At 49.9% G+C, this 18130-nt stretch overlaps 2 protein-coding genes across 6 annotated transcripts in view; one reads left to right on the top strand and one right to left on the bottom strand.

Moving 5' to 3' along the window:
• Positions 1 to 6870, bottom strand: part of mlsl (malate synthase-like) — a 60420-nt gene extending 53550 nt beyond the window's left edge. Inside the window, exon 1 of one of the 3 annotated variants that reach the window (XM_038792481.1) lies at positions 6752 to 6870. The gene's annotated coding sequence lies outside the window, so the exon portion shown is untranslated. Of the gene's footprint in view, positions 1 to 6045; positions 6169 to 6564; positions 6704 to 6751 lie in introns of those variants that run through there. The other 2 variants (XM_038792482.1, XM_038792483.1) reach the window with 2 other exon arrangements.
• Positions 6262 to 14314, top strand: rab33ba (RAB33B, member RAS oncogene family a). 3 transcript variants are annotated; one of them, XM_038792486.1, is made up of 3 exons: positions 6262 to 6503; positions 6591 to 6847; positions 12268 to 14314. In XM_038792486.1, the coding sequence occupies exons 2-3, from the start codon at positions 6596 to 6598 to the stop codon at positions 12712 to 12714; spliced, it is 699 nt and encodes a 232-aa protein (XP_038648414.1). In that variant the 5' UTR covers positions 6262 to 6503; positions 6591 to 6595; the 3' UTR covers positions 12715 to 14314. The 3 variants fall into 3 exon arrangements, with proteins under 3 accessions (XP_038648414.1, XP_038648413.1, XP_038648412.1); XM_038792485.1 differs by having other exon boundaries at positions 6262 to 6505; positions 6594 to 6847; XM_038792484.1 differs by having other exon boundaries at positions 6304 to 6390; positions 6594 to 6847.
• The last annotated feature ends 3816 nt before the right edge of the window (positions 14315 to 18130 follow it).

The raw sequence follows: 18130 nt of genomic DNA, 5'->3' as shown, positions 1-18130 counted from the left end.
CCACTCCTCCTCCTTTTCTTCTTTTACTATATTTCCTGAATGCTTTGTATCCAGGAATTTTTGAAGCCCAGCCCTGCTCTTCATTGAGCCACTGTTATAGCCACAACATCATATTTACACATGGCAATCTGCACCTGTAATTCACCAATCCTATTTACCTCACTCCTTGCATTCACAGACATGTACATTAACCCTGATTTAAAATGTATTACTTTTTCCTTTTTTCTGATCCCAAAACTTACCTTTCCTGGTATTCCTCTCAGATATTTCCTCCTGGTTCCCACACCCCTGCAAAGTTAGCTTAAACGTTCCCCAACAGCACTAGCAAATTACCCAGCAAGTAACTCAGTACAGGCTCTGTTCAGATGCAATCCAACCAACCTGTACCGTTATCATCACCCCCAAATATCCCAAGAATATAAAGCCCGGGGGACCATGTGGTGTGAGCATGGGAGTGGTTGGGTTTTCGCGGCCTCTGGCTTTGCTCATCTTTCAATATTTGTTTTTATCCTTGTGCACATCTCGTTTATGACTTTTTTCAGTTTACATAGAATCATAGAATCCCTACAGTTCAGAAGCAGGCCATTTGGCCCATCGAAACTGCGCCAACTCTTTGATAGAGAACCATACTCAGGCCCATTCCCCTGCCCTATGCCTGTAACCCTACCCAACCGTTGGACACTAAGGGGCAATTTATGATGGCCAATCCACCTAACTTGCACATCTTTGGACTGTGGGAGGAAACCAGAGCACCCGGAGGAAACCCAAGCAGACACAGGGAGAAAGTGCAAACTCCACACATTACCCAATGTCGGAATCGAACCGAAGTCCCTAGCGCTGTGAGGCAACAGTGTTAACCACTGGTGGTTGGTTGGCCAGTTCTTGTCTAGTCTTAATATCTTAAGAGAGCTTTGTGGATCCGAGGGGTTAGTTCTGACATTTCTCGTTCTTCTTCACTCATCTTCTGATTTTGAGAGGTTTGGGGGGCCTTGCTTCTATTTCTCTTAGAATTGGTGCCTGTGAGGCTGGAGGTGGTGGTGTTGGATGGTGAGCCTTGGTGTCATGGACACTCAGATATGGATCCATGTTGGCTTTTGGGTGGCCCAATCATTTCATTTTTTGATGGTCCTAATTGTGTGTGTGTGTGGGAATGGGGGGGGGGGGTCCATGGCCCTGGGGGAGGGGAGCGGGTTGGCCCTCCGTCCCAAGGCGCTCCCCAGTTTGGGGGTCGCTGTGACGGCCCTCCCATCCTGGAGTGGGTTTCATCCCTGTTTTACGATTGGGGCCATTTATATTCCTTTTGGTTCTTGATCCCACGATTTCTTGTTCTCCTTCTTGAAGACGTTGCTGGTGGTCTGGGGCCGAGTCGGATTGATGAGGTTGGCAATCCGTGTAATAAAGCCCAAGTCTCTGTGGAGGATACACATTTCTCCCCATGTTGCACAAAGCCACAGAGACTTTTTAAAAAGGGCTCCGTTTTAATTCCTGGTCTGTGCTGAGTGAATTGATTTCAACAAGGATTACAGTGGGAAGTTAGAAAAGGCCTGGCCAAACTAATGCTGAAATGTCCAAGATTCAGCCTATGAACTCCTATGATTCGGTTCTCTTTTAAGTTTTCTTTTAATTTGTTTACAAAATCCAATATTGTTCCCCTTTATGTTACCTGCCAGTCTTTCTTCTTAGCTCATTTATTTGCTTCCTCTATATATTTTCTAATACTCCATTCAATGTTAACTTATATTATCAGTCCTAGGTTTCTCACCTGCCTCTTTTAAAAATATTTTCTGCTCATCCATAGAACTTCAGCTTTCACTGCTTTACTTTTTATTGTGGATGTCTAATCTACCGTTTGAATGCTTCCAATTTTCCAGTCTCATTTGCCAATGTTCCATTAGAGAGGGTAAGAAGTCTTACAACACACGGTTAAAGTCCAACAGGTTTGTTTCAGATCACTAGCTTTCGGAGCACTGCTCCTTCCTCAGGTGAATTATTCACCTGAGGAAGGAGCAGTGCTCCGAAAGCTAGTGATCTGAAACAAACCTGTTGGACTTTAACTTGCTGTTGTAAGACTTCTTACTGTGCTCAGTCCAACGCCGACATCGCCACACCATTAGAGATGATCTTGGCTAATTCCCTTCTATCTTATTGAAAGTGCCTTTTCCCTTGTGATGTACATTCACAGAATCAGAGGATCTTTGTCATGCAGGAGGCCATTTGGCCCATCAAGTCTGTACCGGTTCTCTGAATGAGCATTCTACCTTGCCCTACTCCCCTGCCTTATCCGCGTAACCTTGCACATTCTTTCTTTTCAAATAGCAATCCAATTCCCTTTTGAATACCTCGATTGAACCTGCCTCCTTCGAGACTACAACCATCCTCTGGGTGAAAAGATTTTTCTTCACAATATTTACCCCTTTTGCTAATTATTTGAATCTGTGCCCTCTAGAACAAAAAACAAAGAATAAAGAATAGTATAGCACAGGAACAGGCCCTTCGGCCCTCCACGTCTGTGCTGATCATGATGCCCTAACTAAAAATAAAACCTTCTGCCCTTACTCGGTCCTATTTCCTCCCTATTCATGTACCCATCCAAATGCCTCTTAAATGCTGTGATGTGGAGATGCCGGCGTTGGACTAGGATGGGCCAGGAAGAAGTCTTACTACATGTTAAATGTTGCTAATGTTCCTGCTTCCACCACATTCTCTGGCAGCGTGTTCGAGGCACCCACCACTCTGTATGAAAAACTTACCACACTAGTTCCTGATACACTTTTGAGTAGGGAGGCAGTGGCATAGTGGTATTGTCACTGGAATAGTAAATGCTCTGGGGACCCAGGTTCAAATCCCGCACAGTAGATGGTGAAATTTTAATTCAATATAAATCTCAAATTAAAAGTCTAATGATGACCATGAAACCATTGTTGATTGTTGTAAAAACCTATCTGGTTCACTAATGTCCTTTGGGGAAGGAATCTGCCGTCCTTACCTGGTCTGGCCTACATGTGACTTTAGGTCTACAGCAATGTGGTTGACTCTTAACTGTCCCCTCAAGTGCAATTACAGATGGGCAAATGGCCCAGCCTGCGACTCCAATGTCACATGAACGAATAAAAAGAAGAGTGGGACGGCAGCACGGTGGCGCAATGGTTAGCACTGCTGTCTCATGGCACGAGGACCCAGGTTCAATCCCGGCTCCAGGTCACTGTCCGTGTGGAGCTCACACTCCACGGACCTCTCCCCGTGTTTGCGTGGGTCTCATCCCCTACAACCCAAAGATGTGCAGGGTAGGTGGATTGCCACGTTAAACTGCCCCTTAATTGGAAAAAAATAAGTGGGCACTCTAAATTTATATTTTAAAAAAAGAAGTGTTAACAGTTTCTCATTATTTACCTGGTTCATATCCCTCAGGATCTTGAGTGTCTCTCCCAAGTCTTCTTTTCTCCATGGAAAACAGTCCTAACCTGTCCAATCCATCCTCTTAGCAAGTTCTTTATTTCCTCTTTTTAATATTTTCAGGCTACTTTTATTTGTGTTGTGCAGCACAAGGGGGAGCACTTCCTGCACATCTGCAGATGCCATGTCAGAGCCTGTGACGTCTCAAACAGCAACGTCCCAGGCAGATTCCTGCATTTAGCACTGTCACTCTAGATTAATTTGGATAATCGTAGGGAGTTTCCCAGTGCAGGCAGCGCCCCAGCTCAATGCTGTATTAAGAACTGGCAACTGGCACTCAACTGGAAACATAAGAGTCTCATCAGCTTCTAAATGTGATTCGCTGACAGCCCCTCATCATTTTTTGGCAGCAATTACAGCGATATTGTATTGCATCAAATATGAGTCATGGAATGGTCACAGCACAGAGGAGGCCATTTGCTCCAACGTGTCTGCACCAACTTTCCACCAGAGGAATACATCTGGTGCCACTCCCTTGCCTTTCCCCCAGCAGCTCTGCAATTTTTTTTTCTTTTCAAGTGATGATCCAAGTACCTTTTCTTTTTTTTTTAATTAAAAAAAAATAAATTTAGATTATCCAATTATTTTTTCCAACTAAGGGGGCAATTTAGTGTGGCCAATCCCCTACTCTGCACATTTTTGGATTGTGGGGGCGAAACCCACACAGACCCGGGGAGAATGTGCAAACTCCACACGGTCAGTGACCCAGAGCCGGGATCGAACCTGGGACCTCAGCGCCGTGAGGCAGCTGTGCTAACCACTAGGCCACCATGCTGCCTCCAAGTCCCTTTTCAATGCTTTGCACACAATCAGCCTCTGGCTTGCACTCAGCCTCTCGATCACTGGTTAACATTATATGCATACTGTTTAATATTCAAAAACACATACAATTAAAATATATAAAATGGGTTTCCGGGTGGCTAATGAGCTTATTCCACGAGCTACTGAGCTGTACGTTCCTGAGAAAAGGAAAACAAGTTAACCCAACACTACTGCCAAATGTGTGCCAACTGCAAACACAAACCAGCCATCGACACTGTCAAGAAGCAGACACTACACACCAAACACCACCATTAGCAGCAACGGGTGCAGCTCCTGGTTCTCTCTATTATGGTAATCGGAGCAGTGGGACCAAAAAAAGAGTCTGCAGGACAGGAAGAGACTGGACGGGTTCCTTCAGCATAGGCAATAATCAAGGAGCACTGAGGGTCTTAAGGCAGATCATTTGGTTAAAGAGCAAAGAGGGTATCAGAAAAGATGAGTCGGTAAGGAGCACAGAGTCCCAGGGCTAGGGCTAGGGCGACCAGATTGTATAAAGTAAAAACCAGGACACATTGAAAAGCCACATCAGAAGATGCAATGAAATGCAATGCAATATAATGGGTGCATATGGGAAGAATATAATTTTACACAGATTTCCTCCACCTGGGCCCAGTTTTTATTTAGCAAGAGAACAGATGAAACCAGGACATTTGAACTATTTTTCGAAACTCGATGGGACACCATGGAAGAAAATTCAGACTGTCCCAGCTAAACTGTGATGCCTGGTTACCCTATCCAGGGCAGGTGAATAAGTTAGGAGCATACCAATAACTCGCGGAAAGCAAATAGTTAAAGGGTTCATATTAGCTCCAGGGAGTTGGATAAATAGAGATTCCTCAAGGATTCATAGTAAAAAGTCTTACAACACCAGGTTAAAATCCAACAGGTTTGTTTCAAATCACTAGCTTTCGGAACACTGCTCCTCCCTCAGGTGAATTCACCTGAGGAAGGAGCAATCACCTGAGGGAGGAGCAGTGCTCTGAACGCTAGTGATTTGAAACAAACCTGTTGGATTTTAATCTGGTGCTGTAAGACTTATTACTGTACTCACTCCAATCCAACACCAGCATCTCCACATCAAGGATTCATGGTTAAGCAATAAATTAAGGAACACACTTCAGGATGAGCTGAGGAAAAGCTGGGAGCAGGATGCCTGGGCACTAAACCTGGCAACGTCTAGGGGTGGGAAGAGGAATGTCAAGAACTGCAAGACTGGTGGAGAGTGGCAGCTGGAGGCCCAGAAGCATGGAAGGTAGGAAGCTAGAAGCCTTAGCTCATAGGTCAGAGGCCTGTTGAGAGGACAAATATTCAAGGCAGTGGTCAGGAGTTTGGAGAGAGAAAGGTTGGTAGGTAGAGGACTCAGTCAAAGAGAGGAAGAAAGGAATGGAATGCTCTGATAAAGAGTCAACCAGACTTGAAACATTAGCACCATTGTCTCTCCACAGATGCTGTCAGACCTGCTGAGATTTTCCAGCATTTTCTGTTTTTGTGTCATATCACAGCACCTGTAGTAATTTGCTTTCATCTTAAAAGGAAATTGGTCTCAAATTCCATGATAAAGTCATTTCTTATAATTGATTCTTGGAGGTTCAATCCCCGTACCAGCCTCCCCGAACAGGCGCCGGAATGTGGCAACTAGGGGCTTTTCACAGTAACTTTCATTTGAAGCCTACTCGTGACAATAAGCGATTTTCAAGAATTTGGATCTGCAGCAGAGACCGAAGGTGATTATTCTCCTCCCAGTTCACCATGAGTATTTGGGTAACAAACCTGAACGAACTCCTGAATGCAAATCCCCAAAGTGCTCTGAGCAGATGTGTGCAGGAGTGGGGGAGGGTAAAGCGGAACCAGAATGAAACTGATGGATTGCCAACATTTACAAAGTGCACTGCCTAAATGTAAACAACTCTGAGCACTCGTAACATGACTGCCTCTCTGGTGGAGAGCAGGAGTGGAAAAGGAGGGCGTCCGGGCTGCTCAGAGGCGCTCTCGCGAGATTCGCTCCATCCTTAAGTTAGTTTTTCTTTTCCTCCCTCTTTCAGGCGGCCGAGGAATCTTCCTGCCTCCACCCCTACCCTCCCGTGAAAAGTGGGTTAGACTGGATGCTAATGAGAGGTAACGCAGTGTGAATTGTTTCGAGCAGCAGGAATGTTGCAAAGAGTGGGAATTGTAGCCAGTGAATTGGAACCTTGAGTGAGTGGGCACGCGCGGCACTGCCACTCCCCCCCAGATTAAGGTGCTGCATTGAGACCCCCCTCACATTCTCCATACCACTTTGCAATAGTTCACCTCCAATCTTTTTTCTTTCTCCCGCTGAGTTATGTCCTCCTCCGGGAGGGGAGGAGGAGGCAGCACCCTGGCAGCGGAGACCGCTCCCCCTGCCAACTCGCTACTCCTCAGCGCGCCGCCCCGCACCAGGATCTACAAGATCATCGTCATCGGCGACTCGGGTGTGGGCAAGACCTGCCTGACTTACCGCTTCTGCGCCGGCAGGTTCCCCGACAAGACCGAGGCCACCATCGGCGTCGACTTCCGAGAGAGAACAGTGGAGATCGATGGAGAGAAAATCAAGGTAACTTCCCCTCCCCCCCCCACCACGCCCCCCTCCCCCCCCCACCACGGCCCCCCTCCCCCCCCACCACGCCCCCCTCCCCCCCACCACGCCCCCCTCCCCCCCCACCACGCCCCCCTCCCCCCCCCACCACGCCCCCCTCCCCCCCCCACCACGCCCCCCTCCCCCCCCCCACCACGCCCCCCTCCCCCCGCCACCACGCCCCCCTCCCCCCGCCACCACGCCCCCCTCCCCCCCCCCACCACGCCCCCCCTCCCCCCCACCACGCCCCCCTCCCCCCCACCACGCCCCCCTCCCCCCCCACCCACGGCCCCCTCCCCCCCCACCACGCCCCCCTCCCCCCCCCACCACGCCGCCCTCCCTCCCCCCCCACTCCCCCCTCCCCCCCTCCCCCCCCCCCCCACGCCCCCTCCCCCCCCACCACGCCCCCCTCCCCCCCCCCCCACCACGCCCCCCTCCCCCCCCCCCCACACGCGCCCCGCCCCCCCACCACCCCCCCCCCCCCCACCACGCCCCCCTCCCCCCCACCACGCCCCCTCCCCCCCCACCAGCCCCCCTCACCCCCCCCACCACGCCCCCCCCCCCCCCCCCACCACGCCCCCCTCCCCCCCCCCACCACGCCCCCCTCCCCCCCCACCACGCCCCCCTCCCCCCCACCCACGCCCCCCTCCCCCCCCACCACGCCCCCCTCCCCCCCCACCACGCCCCCCTCCCCCCCCACCACGCCCCCCTCCCCCCCCACCACGCCCCCCTCCCCCCCCCACCACGCCCCCCTCCCCCCCCCACCACGCCCCCCTCCCCCCCCCACCACGCCCCCCTCCCCCCCCCACCACGCCCCCCTCCCCCCCCACCTCGCCCCCCCCCCCCCCCACCACGCCCCCCTCCCCCCCCCACCACGCCCCCCTCCCCCCCCACCACGCCCCCCTCCCCCCCACCACGCCCCCCTCCCCCCCCACCACGCCCCCCTCCCCCCCCCACCACGCCCCCCTCCCCCCCCACCACCACGCCCCCCTCCCCCCCCCACCACGCCCCCTCCCCCCCCCACCACCCCCCTCCCCCCCACCACGCCCCCCTCCCCCCCCCACCACGCCCCCCCCTCCCCCCCCCCACCACGCCCCCCTCCCCCCCCACCCCCCCCCCCTCCCCCCCACGCCCCCCTCCCCCCCCATACGCCCCCTCACTCCCCCATCCCCCCCTCACGACCCCATCCCCCCCATCACGCCCCTCACGACCCCTACACCCCCCTCACGACCCCCTACCCCCTCACGACCCCCTCCCCCCTCACGCCCCCCTCCCCCCCTCAACGCCCCCCTCCCCCCCTCACGCCCCCTCCCCCCTCACGCCCCCCTCCCCCCCTCACGCCGCCCTCTCTCCCTCACGCCCCCCTCCCCCCCTCACGCCCCCCTCCCCCCTCACGCCCCCTCCCCCCTCACCCCCACCCCCCCCCTCACGCCCCTCCCCCCTCACGCCCCCTCCCCCCCTCACGCCGCCCCCCCCCCCTCACGCCCCCCTCCCCCCCCTCACGCCGCCCCCCCCCCCTCACGCCCCCCCCCCCCCCTCACGCCGCCCCCCCCCCCTCACGCCCCCCCTCCCCCCCCTCACGCCCCCCTCCCCCCCTCACGCCCCCCTCCCCCCCTCACGCCCCCCTCCCCCCCTCACGCCCCCCTCCCCCCCCTCACGCCCCCCTCACCCCCTCACGCCCCCCTCCCCCCCCCCTCACGCCCCCCTCCCCCCCTCCCCCCCCCTCACCCCCCCTCCCCCCTCTCACCCCCCCTCCCCCCCTCACGCCCCCCTCACGCCCCCCTCCCCCCTCACGCCCCCTCTCCCCCTCACGCCCCCCCCCCCCCTCACGCCCCCTCCCCCCCTCACGCCCCCCTCCCCCCCTCACGCCCCCCTCCCCCCCTCACGCCCCCCTCCCCCCCTCACGCCCCCCTCCCCCCCTCACAGCCCCCCTCCCCCCCTCACGCCCCCCCCCCCCCCTCACGCCCCCCTCCCCCCTCACGCCCCCCTCCCCCCCTCACGCCCCCCTCCCCCCCTCACGCCCCCCTCCCCCCTCACGCCCCCCTCCCCCCTCACGCCCCCTCCCCCCTCACGCCCCTCACCCCCCTCACGCCCCCCTCCCCTTCCCCTCACCCCCCTTCCCCCCCTCACGCCCCCCTTCCCCCCTCACGCCCCCCTTCCCCCCCTCACGCCCCCCTTTCCCCCTCACGCCCCCCTTCCCCCCTCACGCCCCCCTCACTCCCCCCTCCCCCTCACGCCCCCCTCCCCCCCCTCCACCCCCCCCCCCTCCCCCCCCCCTCACGCCCCCCTCCCCCCCCCCTCACGCCCCCCCTCCCCCCCTCGCGCCCCTCCCCCCCCTCGCACCCCTCCCCCCCCTCGCGCCCCCCTCCCCCCCTCGCGCCCCCCTCCCCCCCTCGCGCCCCCCTCCCCCCCTCGCGCCCCCCTCCCCCCCTCGCGCCCCCTCCCCCCCTCGCGCCCCCCTCCCCCTCTCGCGCCCCCCTCCCCCTCGCGCCCCCCTCCCCCCTCGCGCCCCCCTTCCCCCTCGCGCCCCCCTTCCCCCTCGCGCCCACCCTTCCCCCCTCGCGCCCCCTTCCCCCTCGTGCCCCCTCCCACCCTCGCCTCCCCCCCTCCGCTCCCCCTCCCCCCTCGCGCCCCCCCCCTCGCTCCCCCCCTCCCCTCGCTCCCCCCTCCCCTCGCTCCCCCCTCCCCTCGCTCCCCCCTCCCCTCGCTCCCCCCTCCCCTCGCTCCCCCCCCTCCCCTCGCTCCCCCCTCCCCTCGCGCCCCCCCCCCACCTGACGCCACCCCCCCCCCCACGCCACCCCCACCACCTCATAGCCATGGGGATACAGCACAAATGTCAAGGTATTTGTAGGGCACAGCTGACAAATGCTGTACAACGATGGGCTCTGTAATATAGGAAAAATATCAGAATTTACAGAATAAAAGACAAGCAAACTGAAGCTTGTATGAAAACGTGAACTGAGAAGTTTTGTTGAAGGTCCTCGGACTGTTTTACTCTGGGGAACATAAAGGTTATGTGAACATATTCCAGATTCCTAAGGGATTGGAGAAATTGAATCTCAAATAATATATTAAGATCATAAAAGTCATGAACATTCTGGCTCATTCTTTGGGGTGGCACGGCAGCACAGTGGTTAGCACTGTTGCTTCACAGCTCCAAGGTCCCAAGTTCGATTCAGGCTTGGATCACTGTCTGTGTGGAGTCTGCACGTTCTCCCCGTGTCTGCGTGGGTTTCCTCCGGATGCTCCGGTTTCCTCCCCACAGTCCAAAGATGTGCAGGTTAGGTGGATTGGCTATGCTAAATTGCCCCTTAGTATCCAAAAAGGTTAGGTGGGGTTACTGGGTTGCGGGGCTGAGGTGGAGGTGTGGGCTTAAGTAGGGTGTTCTTTCCTGGGGCAGGTGCAGACTGGATGGGTGGAATGGCCTCCTTCTGCACTGTATATTCTTTGATTCTCTGAATAGATACTGACAGATTAGATATATCTACATAGAGGATGGTGAATATGTGTAATAGACTGTCCAGAAGGGCAATGGAGGAAGATTGTGCAGAACGTTGTAAGAAGGAATTGGCTAGATATTTGAGGGAATGCAGTTGGATTTTGGCGATTGATCTGATGGATTAAATAGTCTTTCTCATCCTGTTTGTTTTCATGTGATCAATGAGTGAAATGTGTTTTTACGTAGGGGAGATGCCCTTCAAACTGTGGGATCATTTAAAATAAAAAGTAATAGGTGCACATCGTGAATGGGAGCGGAGGCTTGTAGTTTTTCTTTTGCAGATTTGATGGGTTAAAAAGAACTGGTCTTTTGTGTCTATTTTGTGAATGGATTAAATCTGGAACTGCCTAATTAGTCTCATGTAAGGAAGTGCAGTTGTCAAATGGGTCATTGAGTGCAGTCAGAACTTCTCTTTTTGTAGGTCTGAGAACAACTTGCATCTCAGCAGCGTTTTTTCTGTTTTAAAAAGAACTGTGTTTCTGAGATGTTTCACAGTCAGGTGCAGCCAAAACTGCGCTGTACCAGAAACGTATAGACTGGGAGGTATGAGATGGGTTTAGAGAAGGATGGAGGGGCAGCACGGTGGCGCAGTGGTTAGTGCTTCTGCCTCCCGGCACCGAGGTCCCAGGTTCAATCCCGGCTCTGGGTCTCTGTCCGTGCGGAGTTTGCACGTTCTCCCCGTGTTTATGTGGGTTTCGCCCCCACACCCCAAAAGATGTGCAGGGTAGGTGGATTGGCCATGCTAAATTGCTCCTTAATTGGAAAAAAAAATAAAAATAGAGAAGGATGGAGATATTGGTGAGGTAATTTTAGAGAGTTGGGCAACTCCGATGCCAAATGAGGGAGAAAGAGATGAACAATGATACCACTAAGCAGAGATTTAATTGGACAACAGCTTTAAACTCGTTGCATCGGTAAACGGAGCCAGCCGAGGTAAATCAGGAAAATGTGGAGTGAATGTACAGAACAAGATATTTGCAGAATTAGTCTTGGTAATAGCGAACTTAATTTTCTTGACCCTTTAGGGTGATGTTAGACAGTAAATAGTTTTGATCATAAGAGAGAAAAGTACTTGAGTGCATGATGAAGTCAGCCCATATAAATAGATCGGTTCAGTACACTTGGATATCATGGTCAGTTGTGGATGCCAGGATTGAGCATATTTTTCTCTCTGGTTAAAATAGTCTCATTTGGTAAAGGCTATCCTGGCTGTCTTTAGGCACTGCTCCTCCCTCAGGTGATTGCTCCTTCCTCAGGTGAATTCACCTGAGGAAGGAGCTGTGCTCCGAAAGCTAGCGATTCGAAACAAACCTGTTGGACTTTAACCTGGTGTAAGATTTCTTACTGTGCTCACCCCAGTCCAACGCCAGCATCTCCACAACATGTAAAGACAACACGCTAGTAAAAGTCTGGGATTGAATTCACATGAACAATTTGTATGTAACTAACCCCTACTGCATTTTCCTGGAGAAATCACTCTACTTTTATCAGTAGGCATTGTTCTGTTTGTCGTAGTTTGTAAAAAAATCCTTTCAAATAGACACTGTAGACTGTTTGCTGTAGTATGCTGTTCAACCAGACTTTGTTGGCTGAATAAATAAACTTTGTGCTGTGGAAATCAAATAGGGTTTCCACTGACTTACAAGTGATCCTTGATGGAAAGTGTTCATATGCTATATGGATGAGAATGGGAACAAGTTTGGCTGTGATGCAGGCTGTAGTTGAATTGTTTGTTTACACATGAATAATGATCACTGGAATCATTCCTCAACATACATTAGTACCTTCAGGAGAGGTTAGGGGCAGGGTTGAGTGGGGAAGAATAAAAATACATAATTTTTTTTGTTAACGGTTTTCTGGTTGATGGGGGCAAAAAAATCTTTTGTCTTTGACATTTTAGATTCAACTGTGGGATACAGCTGGCCAAGAACGTTTTCGGAAGAGCATGGTGCAGCACTACTACAGGAACGTCCATGCCGTTGTCTTTGTATATGACATGACCAACCTGATGAGTTTCCAGGGTCTCCCAGCCTGGATTGAAGAATGCAATCAGCACTCACTTGGTGGGGAAATCCCACGCATCCTTGTGGGGAATAAGTGCGATCTGACAGATGCCACAAAGGTTAAAACAGACCTGGCTCAGAAATTTGCGGATACTCACAACATGCCCCTGTTTGAGACTTCGGCTAAGAACCCAAATGATAATGATCACGTGGAGGCCATATTCCTGACTTTGGCTCATAAACTGAAGAATCACAAGCCCATGATGCTTAGCCAACTCCAGGTAGATGAGTCTAAAGTTAAGCTGGAATCTGAACCTAAGACCGATGTAGAGTGTTACTGTTGAAGATGAACTCTAGTGCTTTCCATTTGAATGAAGATCAAAGGCACCAGAATGCTTCTGCTAACCTGGAGATAGCCACAGTACATTTAAATGGACTGAACGTGCAAGATCGAAGAACAGCCCACGAGAGGAATTACAACTGGAAAAAAAGACTGAATAATATATTGGGTTGCACCTTGCCAAATATCAACTGAAATCTTTCTTTTACTCATTGTGGACAGCACAAGATAGGAATGGCTACATTTTTTGGTATTGTTGAATATTAATTGTATACAGTAAAATGTAGAAGCATTAATCTTGTTCACTTTTCCTCACTTAAAGAAATTATTTGAATTTCCTCCTCCCAATTTTTTCCCCCAGGTATAGTTACTTCTTGCTACTTCCATCTTAATCTCCACTTAGTTGTGAGAGTTGAATATTTTTTTATAGGAGGTGTCTCCCCCAGTTGCTCAGCTGGTTGATAGGACAGATAGCTCAGTGTTGCACAGCAGAAGAATCTTCTACTTGATCAACAGTTGGTGCAGGATCAGCTGATGTTAACCAAGGGAGTGATAGGAGCACTACAACTGGAGGCTTTGATCCTTCGGGTTAAGCTGGGGGGAGGCCAGCCAGGGTTCTGCATTTTCTTGTTGTGCTGTGATGCCTCTAGTAATTAAATAATGTCAACCTTCACTACTTTGGCTTGCATATGAAGAAAGGTGCTTTGATCGAAGTAACTGAAATGTAGAAAATTGGCAGAAAAAGGGAAAGAATAAAGTTTTTTTTTAAAAAATACTGATTTACTATTTACGTTCTGTCCTGTAGTTCTTGTCTGTAAAATACAGAAATGTGTTCAAATGTAATCTATGTATGAATATGACTAATATTATACTCCGTTGGACTTCAAATATGATTGTTGAAACCTTAAAGAAAATATCAAATTTGTGTTGCCGGCAACTTGAATTTGATGTATTCCAAGGCTTGGAACATCGAAACAAAAAGGTGTACACTTTAGTCAATTATTTTGCGACAGATTTTTAGAGATTGGCAGGAAAATGAGGCAGAAGCATGGTGTTTAACATTTGTCTGTAGTCACGGAACCTGGCTGTGACAAAGCAAATTATCTCTTTACGAGGGACATTCTGGACAAATGCACTTTTAAAAAAATGAAGTCTTCCTTCAAGTGGAAAAAGGGATATTCACAGTAAAGGGAATACATTAAATGACAGTGTTGCAGGCAAGTTTGAAATATTTTTGCATGCTTTTGTTCATGCTTTTCACCTTTTTTTTTGCTGATCTAGCAGAAGATATTTACTTACTGCACTCCTTAACATGCATATAGGTTATCCATAATTGTTGCCTAATGAAAATGGATTAACGGGTACCTGATCAATGAAGGAGGATGTGGAGATTATTTGTAATTGTTGATTATTATCTCCTAGTTTGCCCACGGGAGCTAAGAAATGTACTGGATGGATTTGTAACATTTCAGTATTGTCGAGAGCAAGCTGAAGGCAAATTTACAGTAAGATTAATCCATTGTCAAGGATAACTTCACTGCAGTAATGTTTTTATTGAATAAAAGAGTTACACAATTCTAAATAATAAATGTTTCGGACTTTAATTCTGCTCTTGTCATGTTTCCCATCGTCATCTCTTTCATTCTTTGCTTTTTTTTAAAGGAATTTTCTCTAATTAAACTAGCCATGTCTTCTATCCCTTTTTAAAAATAAATTTACAGTAGCCAATTATTTTTCTTTTCCAATTAAGGGGCAATTTAGCATGGCCAGTCCACCTACCCTGTGGGGGTGAAACCCACACAGACATGGGGAGAATGTGCAAATTCCATACAGTGACCCAGGTCCAGGATTCAAACCCGGGTCCTCAGTGCTGCAGTCCCAGTGCTAACCACTGTGCCAAATGCCGCCCTTTTCGATCCCTTTTTTCCCCACAAAATATATTTTACTATTTCTCCCTTCTTTTCCCAATCTCCATTTAGAGTTGTGAGCAAGGATTTGAATGTGTTGTTACTTCCCAGATCTGAGCTCTTGCAACTTTCTGCTGCCCTCAAATCAGTCTTCTGCCCACTTGCATGCCCCCAGGCCCTAACTGAAGTTACGTTTTGTTTACCTCCTGTGTTACCACTGCTCAAACTCTCTACGGCCTTTTCAGAGGGTTGACTCGGACTCAATGGGCCAAATGGCTGCCTTCTGTGCTGCAGGAATTCAATAGGTCATGTTCTTTTTACTCCTGGTGATGCTCTCTCAGCTGTACTCCCTTCAGTCTGTAACCTGACAGACCTCTTGGACAATCCACACTGAATCGCATCTTCACCAGAACCTTGAACAAAGTAGTACCACCTGCTTGACACAGCCTCCTGAGTGTAAGTGTTATTTATTTTTACATATTGTGTTTCGAGAACAACTAGTGTTTATACAGTGCTTTCAGCGTGGTAAAAAACATCACAAAACACTTTTGTGTTGTCAAACAAATTTTGACATCAAACCAGGTGACCTATTTGAACAAGTGACCAAATGTTTGCTTGAAAGGGTAGGTTTGAAGGAGCATGTGAAAATAGAGATTTAGGGAGAGCTTGAAGCTCGGGCAGCTGTAGGCACAGCCACCCATGGTAAGAAGTATCATTTGCGGGTGAACAAGTTCGGCGGTTGAAAACCAGGATGAAAAGTTTGAAATTGGTGTTACCAGAATAGGAACCGTTGTAGGTGGGTGAGCAAGGATAATGGTAGAATAGGACTAAGACTAGGAGCAGAACTAGGCCATTCAGTCTATCAAGTCTGCTCTGCCATTCTATCATAGCTATGTTCCTCATCAAAATCAGCCAGAGGAACATATGACCTAGGAGTAGGCAATGTAGCCTCCCGGCCTTAAACACCTTCAATGTGATCATGGCTGATCCCATCCTGGCCTCAATTGCACCATCCTGCCTGTTTTCCGTAACCCTTCAACCCACTACCAATTAAAAATCTGTCTTAACTCCTCCATAAATTTACTCACTGCCCTGCATCTACCGCAGTGTGGGGTAGTGAATTCCACAGATTCACAAACCTTTGTGAAAGTAGTTTTTCCTCACATCTGTTTTAAATTTGCTACCTCTTATTCTAAGATTATGAGCTCTCGTTTTAGAATGCCCCACAAGAGGAAGCATCAGCTCTGTCAACTTTATTCATACCTTTTATAATCTTGTGTACCTCAATTTGATCGCCCCTCATTCTTCTAAACTCTAGAGAGTTCAATCCCGCGTGGTGTGAGTTAGTGGAAAGCCCAGCAGTGTTTTGGAATGAGTTCAAGTTTTGGGAATCGATTATTGGCTCAATCCTATCAACGCTGCATATATCATTTGTGAGTTTGATCAAGGATGATTCAGTAGTGTGGCTGGATGGAAACCTGATCCAATTATGCAGTCGGGCAAGGGTCGCGACACATTCAAGAACTTTGAAGTGGAAAGAGAGTTTGGAGACGGAGGACAGATTTGATGGGAAGAGGGGCAGTAGCCAAATGCAAGGAGTTATTAACAATATCAGCGAACATGGGAGCCAAGAAGGGAAGTTGGACGGCCAGCTGTTTGATTCAGAGGACCAAAGCAACAGGAGGTCAGTCTCATGGACAAAATGAGCTGAGAGAGTAGAGGGACTAGAGAGAGATTAAAGTTTAGGGAGCTTATGGGAATGGAGAGAAGTGGCAAAGCAGCTGAATGGGTGATGTCATAAGTTTATGAGCTCACACTTGCTGAAGGCAAGGGTGGAGGAGGTGAGATTTCATTCTCCATAATTATACACACAACTTGGTCAATGTACAGGTTGGTAGGAATGCATTCTATGGTACAAAATCAGCATCCATGGATGTTGCTGAACAATTTAAAATATTTTTGCATTTAAGTATTTTGAGATGTGTTTTTAAAAAAAAATCTTTATTCTCACAAGTAGGCTTACATTACCGTGAAAAGCTCCTAGTCGCCACATTCCAGCGCTTGTTTGGATACATGGAGGGAGAATTTAGAACGTCCAAATTACCTAACAGCATGCCTTTCGGGACTTGTGGGAGGAAACCCATGCAGATGCAGGGAGAACGTGCAGACTCCACACAGACAGTGACCCAAGCCAGGATTTGAACCTGGGACCCTGGTGCGGTGAAGCAACAGTGCTGACCACTGCTACCCACCATGTTCATCTGCATGAAATAATAAGCTGAGTGTACAAGCACACCTGATTCGTTATTATTGGACAGGCTTAGAGAGCACATCTCACTTTCCATCTTTTTCACGGGTATACGGTAGGAAGTGAGTACAAGATAGAAAATGGTTGTCCCCCACCATTGATCCATATGTTTGTGAAGCTGTAATACCAGAAAAACTTTCATTGAAGTAGTTGGATTATAGATTTAACAAAATGCAATGGCCTCAGAATTATTGAAGTCACAGATACCTTTAACAGCTGCTTAATGAAATGTTGGATTACACTGGGGTGTGTTGCAAAGATTGGACGGGAGAATGGAGATAATATCCAGTATATCACTACAACAACTACGGATAAGAAGTTTTGGTTTTAATGTCTTAATTTTTGATTATGGACCGGAAGGCTTGGCCTCTGACTCTCTCCCATGGCTCTGGAGTTTGTAATTAATCAATAGAACTGCCCACCAAACCAATCATGGGGTGGCACAGTGGTTAGCACTGCTGTCTCAGTGCTGAGAGCCCAGGTTCAATCCTGGCCCTGGGTCACTGTCCATGTGGAGTTTGCACATTGTGTGTCGGCGTGGGTCTTACCCCCATAAACTCAAAGATGTGCAGGGAAGGTAGATTGGCTACGATAAATTGCCCCTTAATTGGGGGGGATAAAAATTGGGTACTCTAATTTTAAAAAAAAACAATCACAGTGCTCTTAGATTTGAGGTTCCCTGGCATCACCCATTAGCAGGCTTACAAAATGTCTTTCTTTGATGCATGGATTCCAGCCCAAATCATTTCACATTCCTCACGCTCTTCCAGGAAGAGGCCCATGGGTGGAACGTGATGGTACACCACAGACGGGCAGGAGTGGCAACGAGTGAAGAGATTAAATTGATTCAAGGCAATCTGTATGATGTGAAGTGCAGGAGCCATTTCTGCTCGTGTATTTGTGGTATATGCCCGATTTTAATTCAGCTTTCAGATTTCCAGTGTTGATGTGGGGAAAAAAAAAAACAGTATTTACCAAGCAGTAGGGGCTTAATTGTGCTATCCTTTATTCTCTACTCTCATAACCTTTATTTTTGCTTCAATGAGCAGAAATCATGGCCAACAGCCACCACCCCACAATCAGTTTCTTTGTATTTTTCTGTGTCCAGACAAGCTTCCTGCCATGTTTGTTCTATCATTGTTTGGTGTGCATTTATATTCATCAAATGCCCATTAACCTTTCAGTACTGATTTTCTTTGATTCCC

This window comes from Scyliorhinus canicula, chromosome 3 (assembly GCF_902713615.1).
Source record: "Scyliorhinus canicula chromosome 3, sScyCan1.1, whole genome shotgun sequence".
Lineage (NCBI taxonomy): Eukaryota > Metazoa > Chordata > Chondrichthyes > Carcharhiniformes > Scyliorhinidae > Scyliorhinus > Scyliorhinus canicula.
The sequence above is the reverse complement of the archived record's forward strand: the minus strand, read 5'-3'. Positions and strand labels throughout refer to the sequence as shown.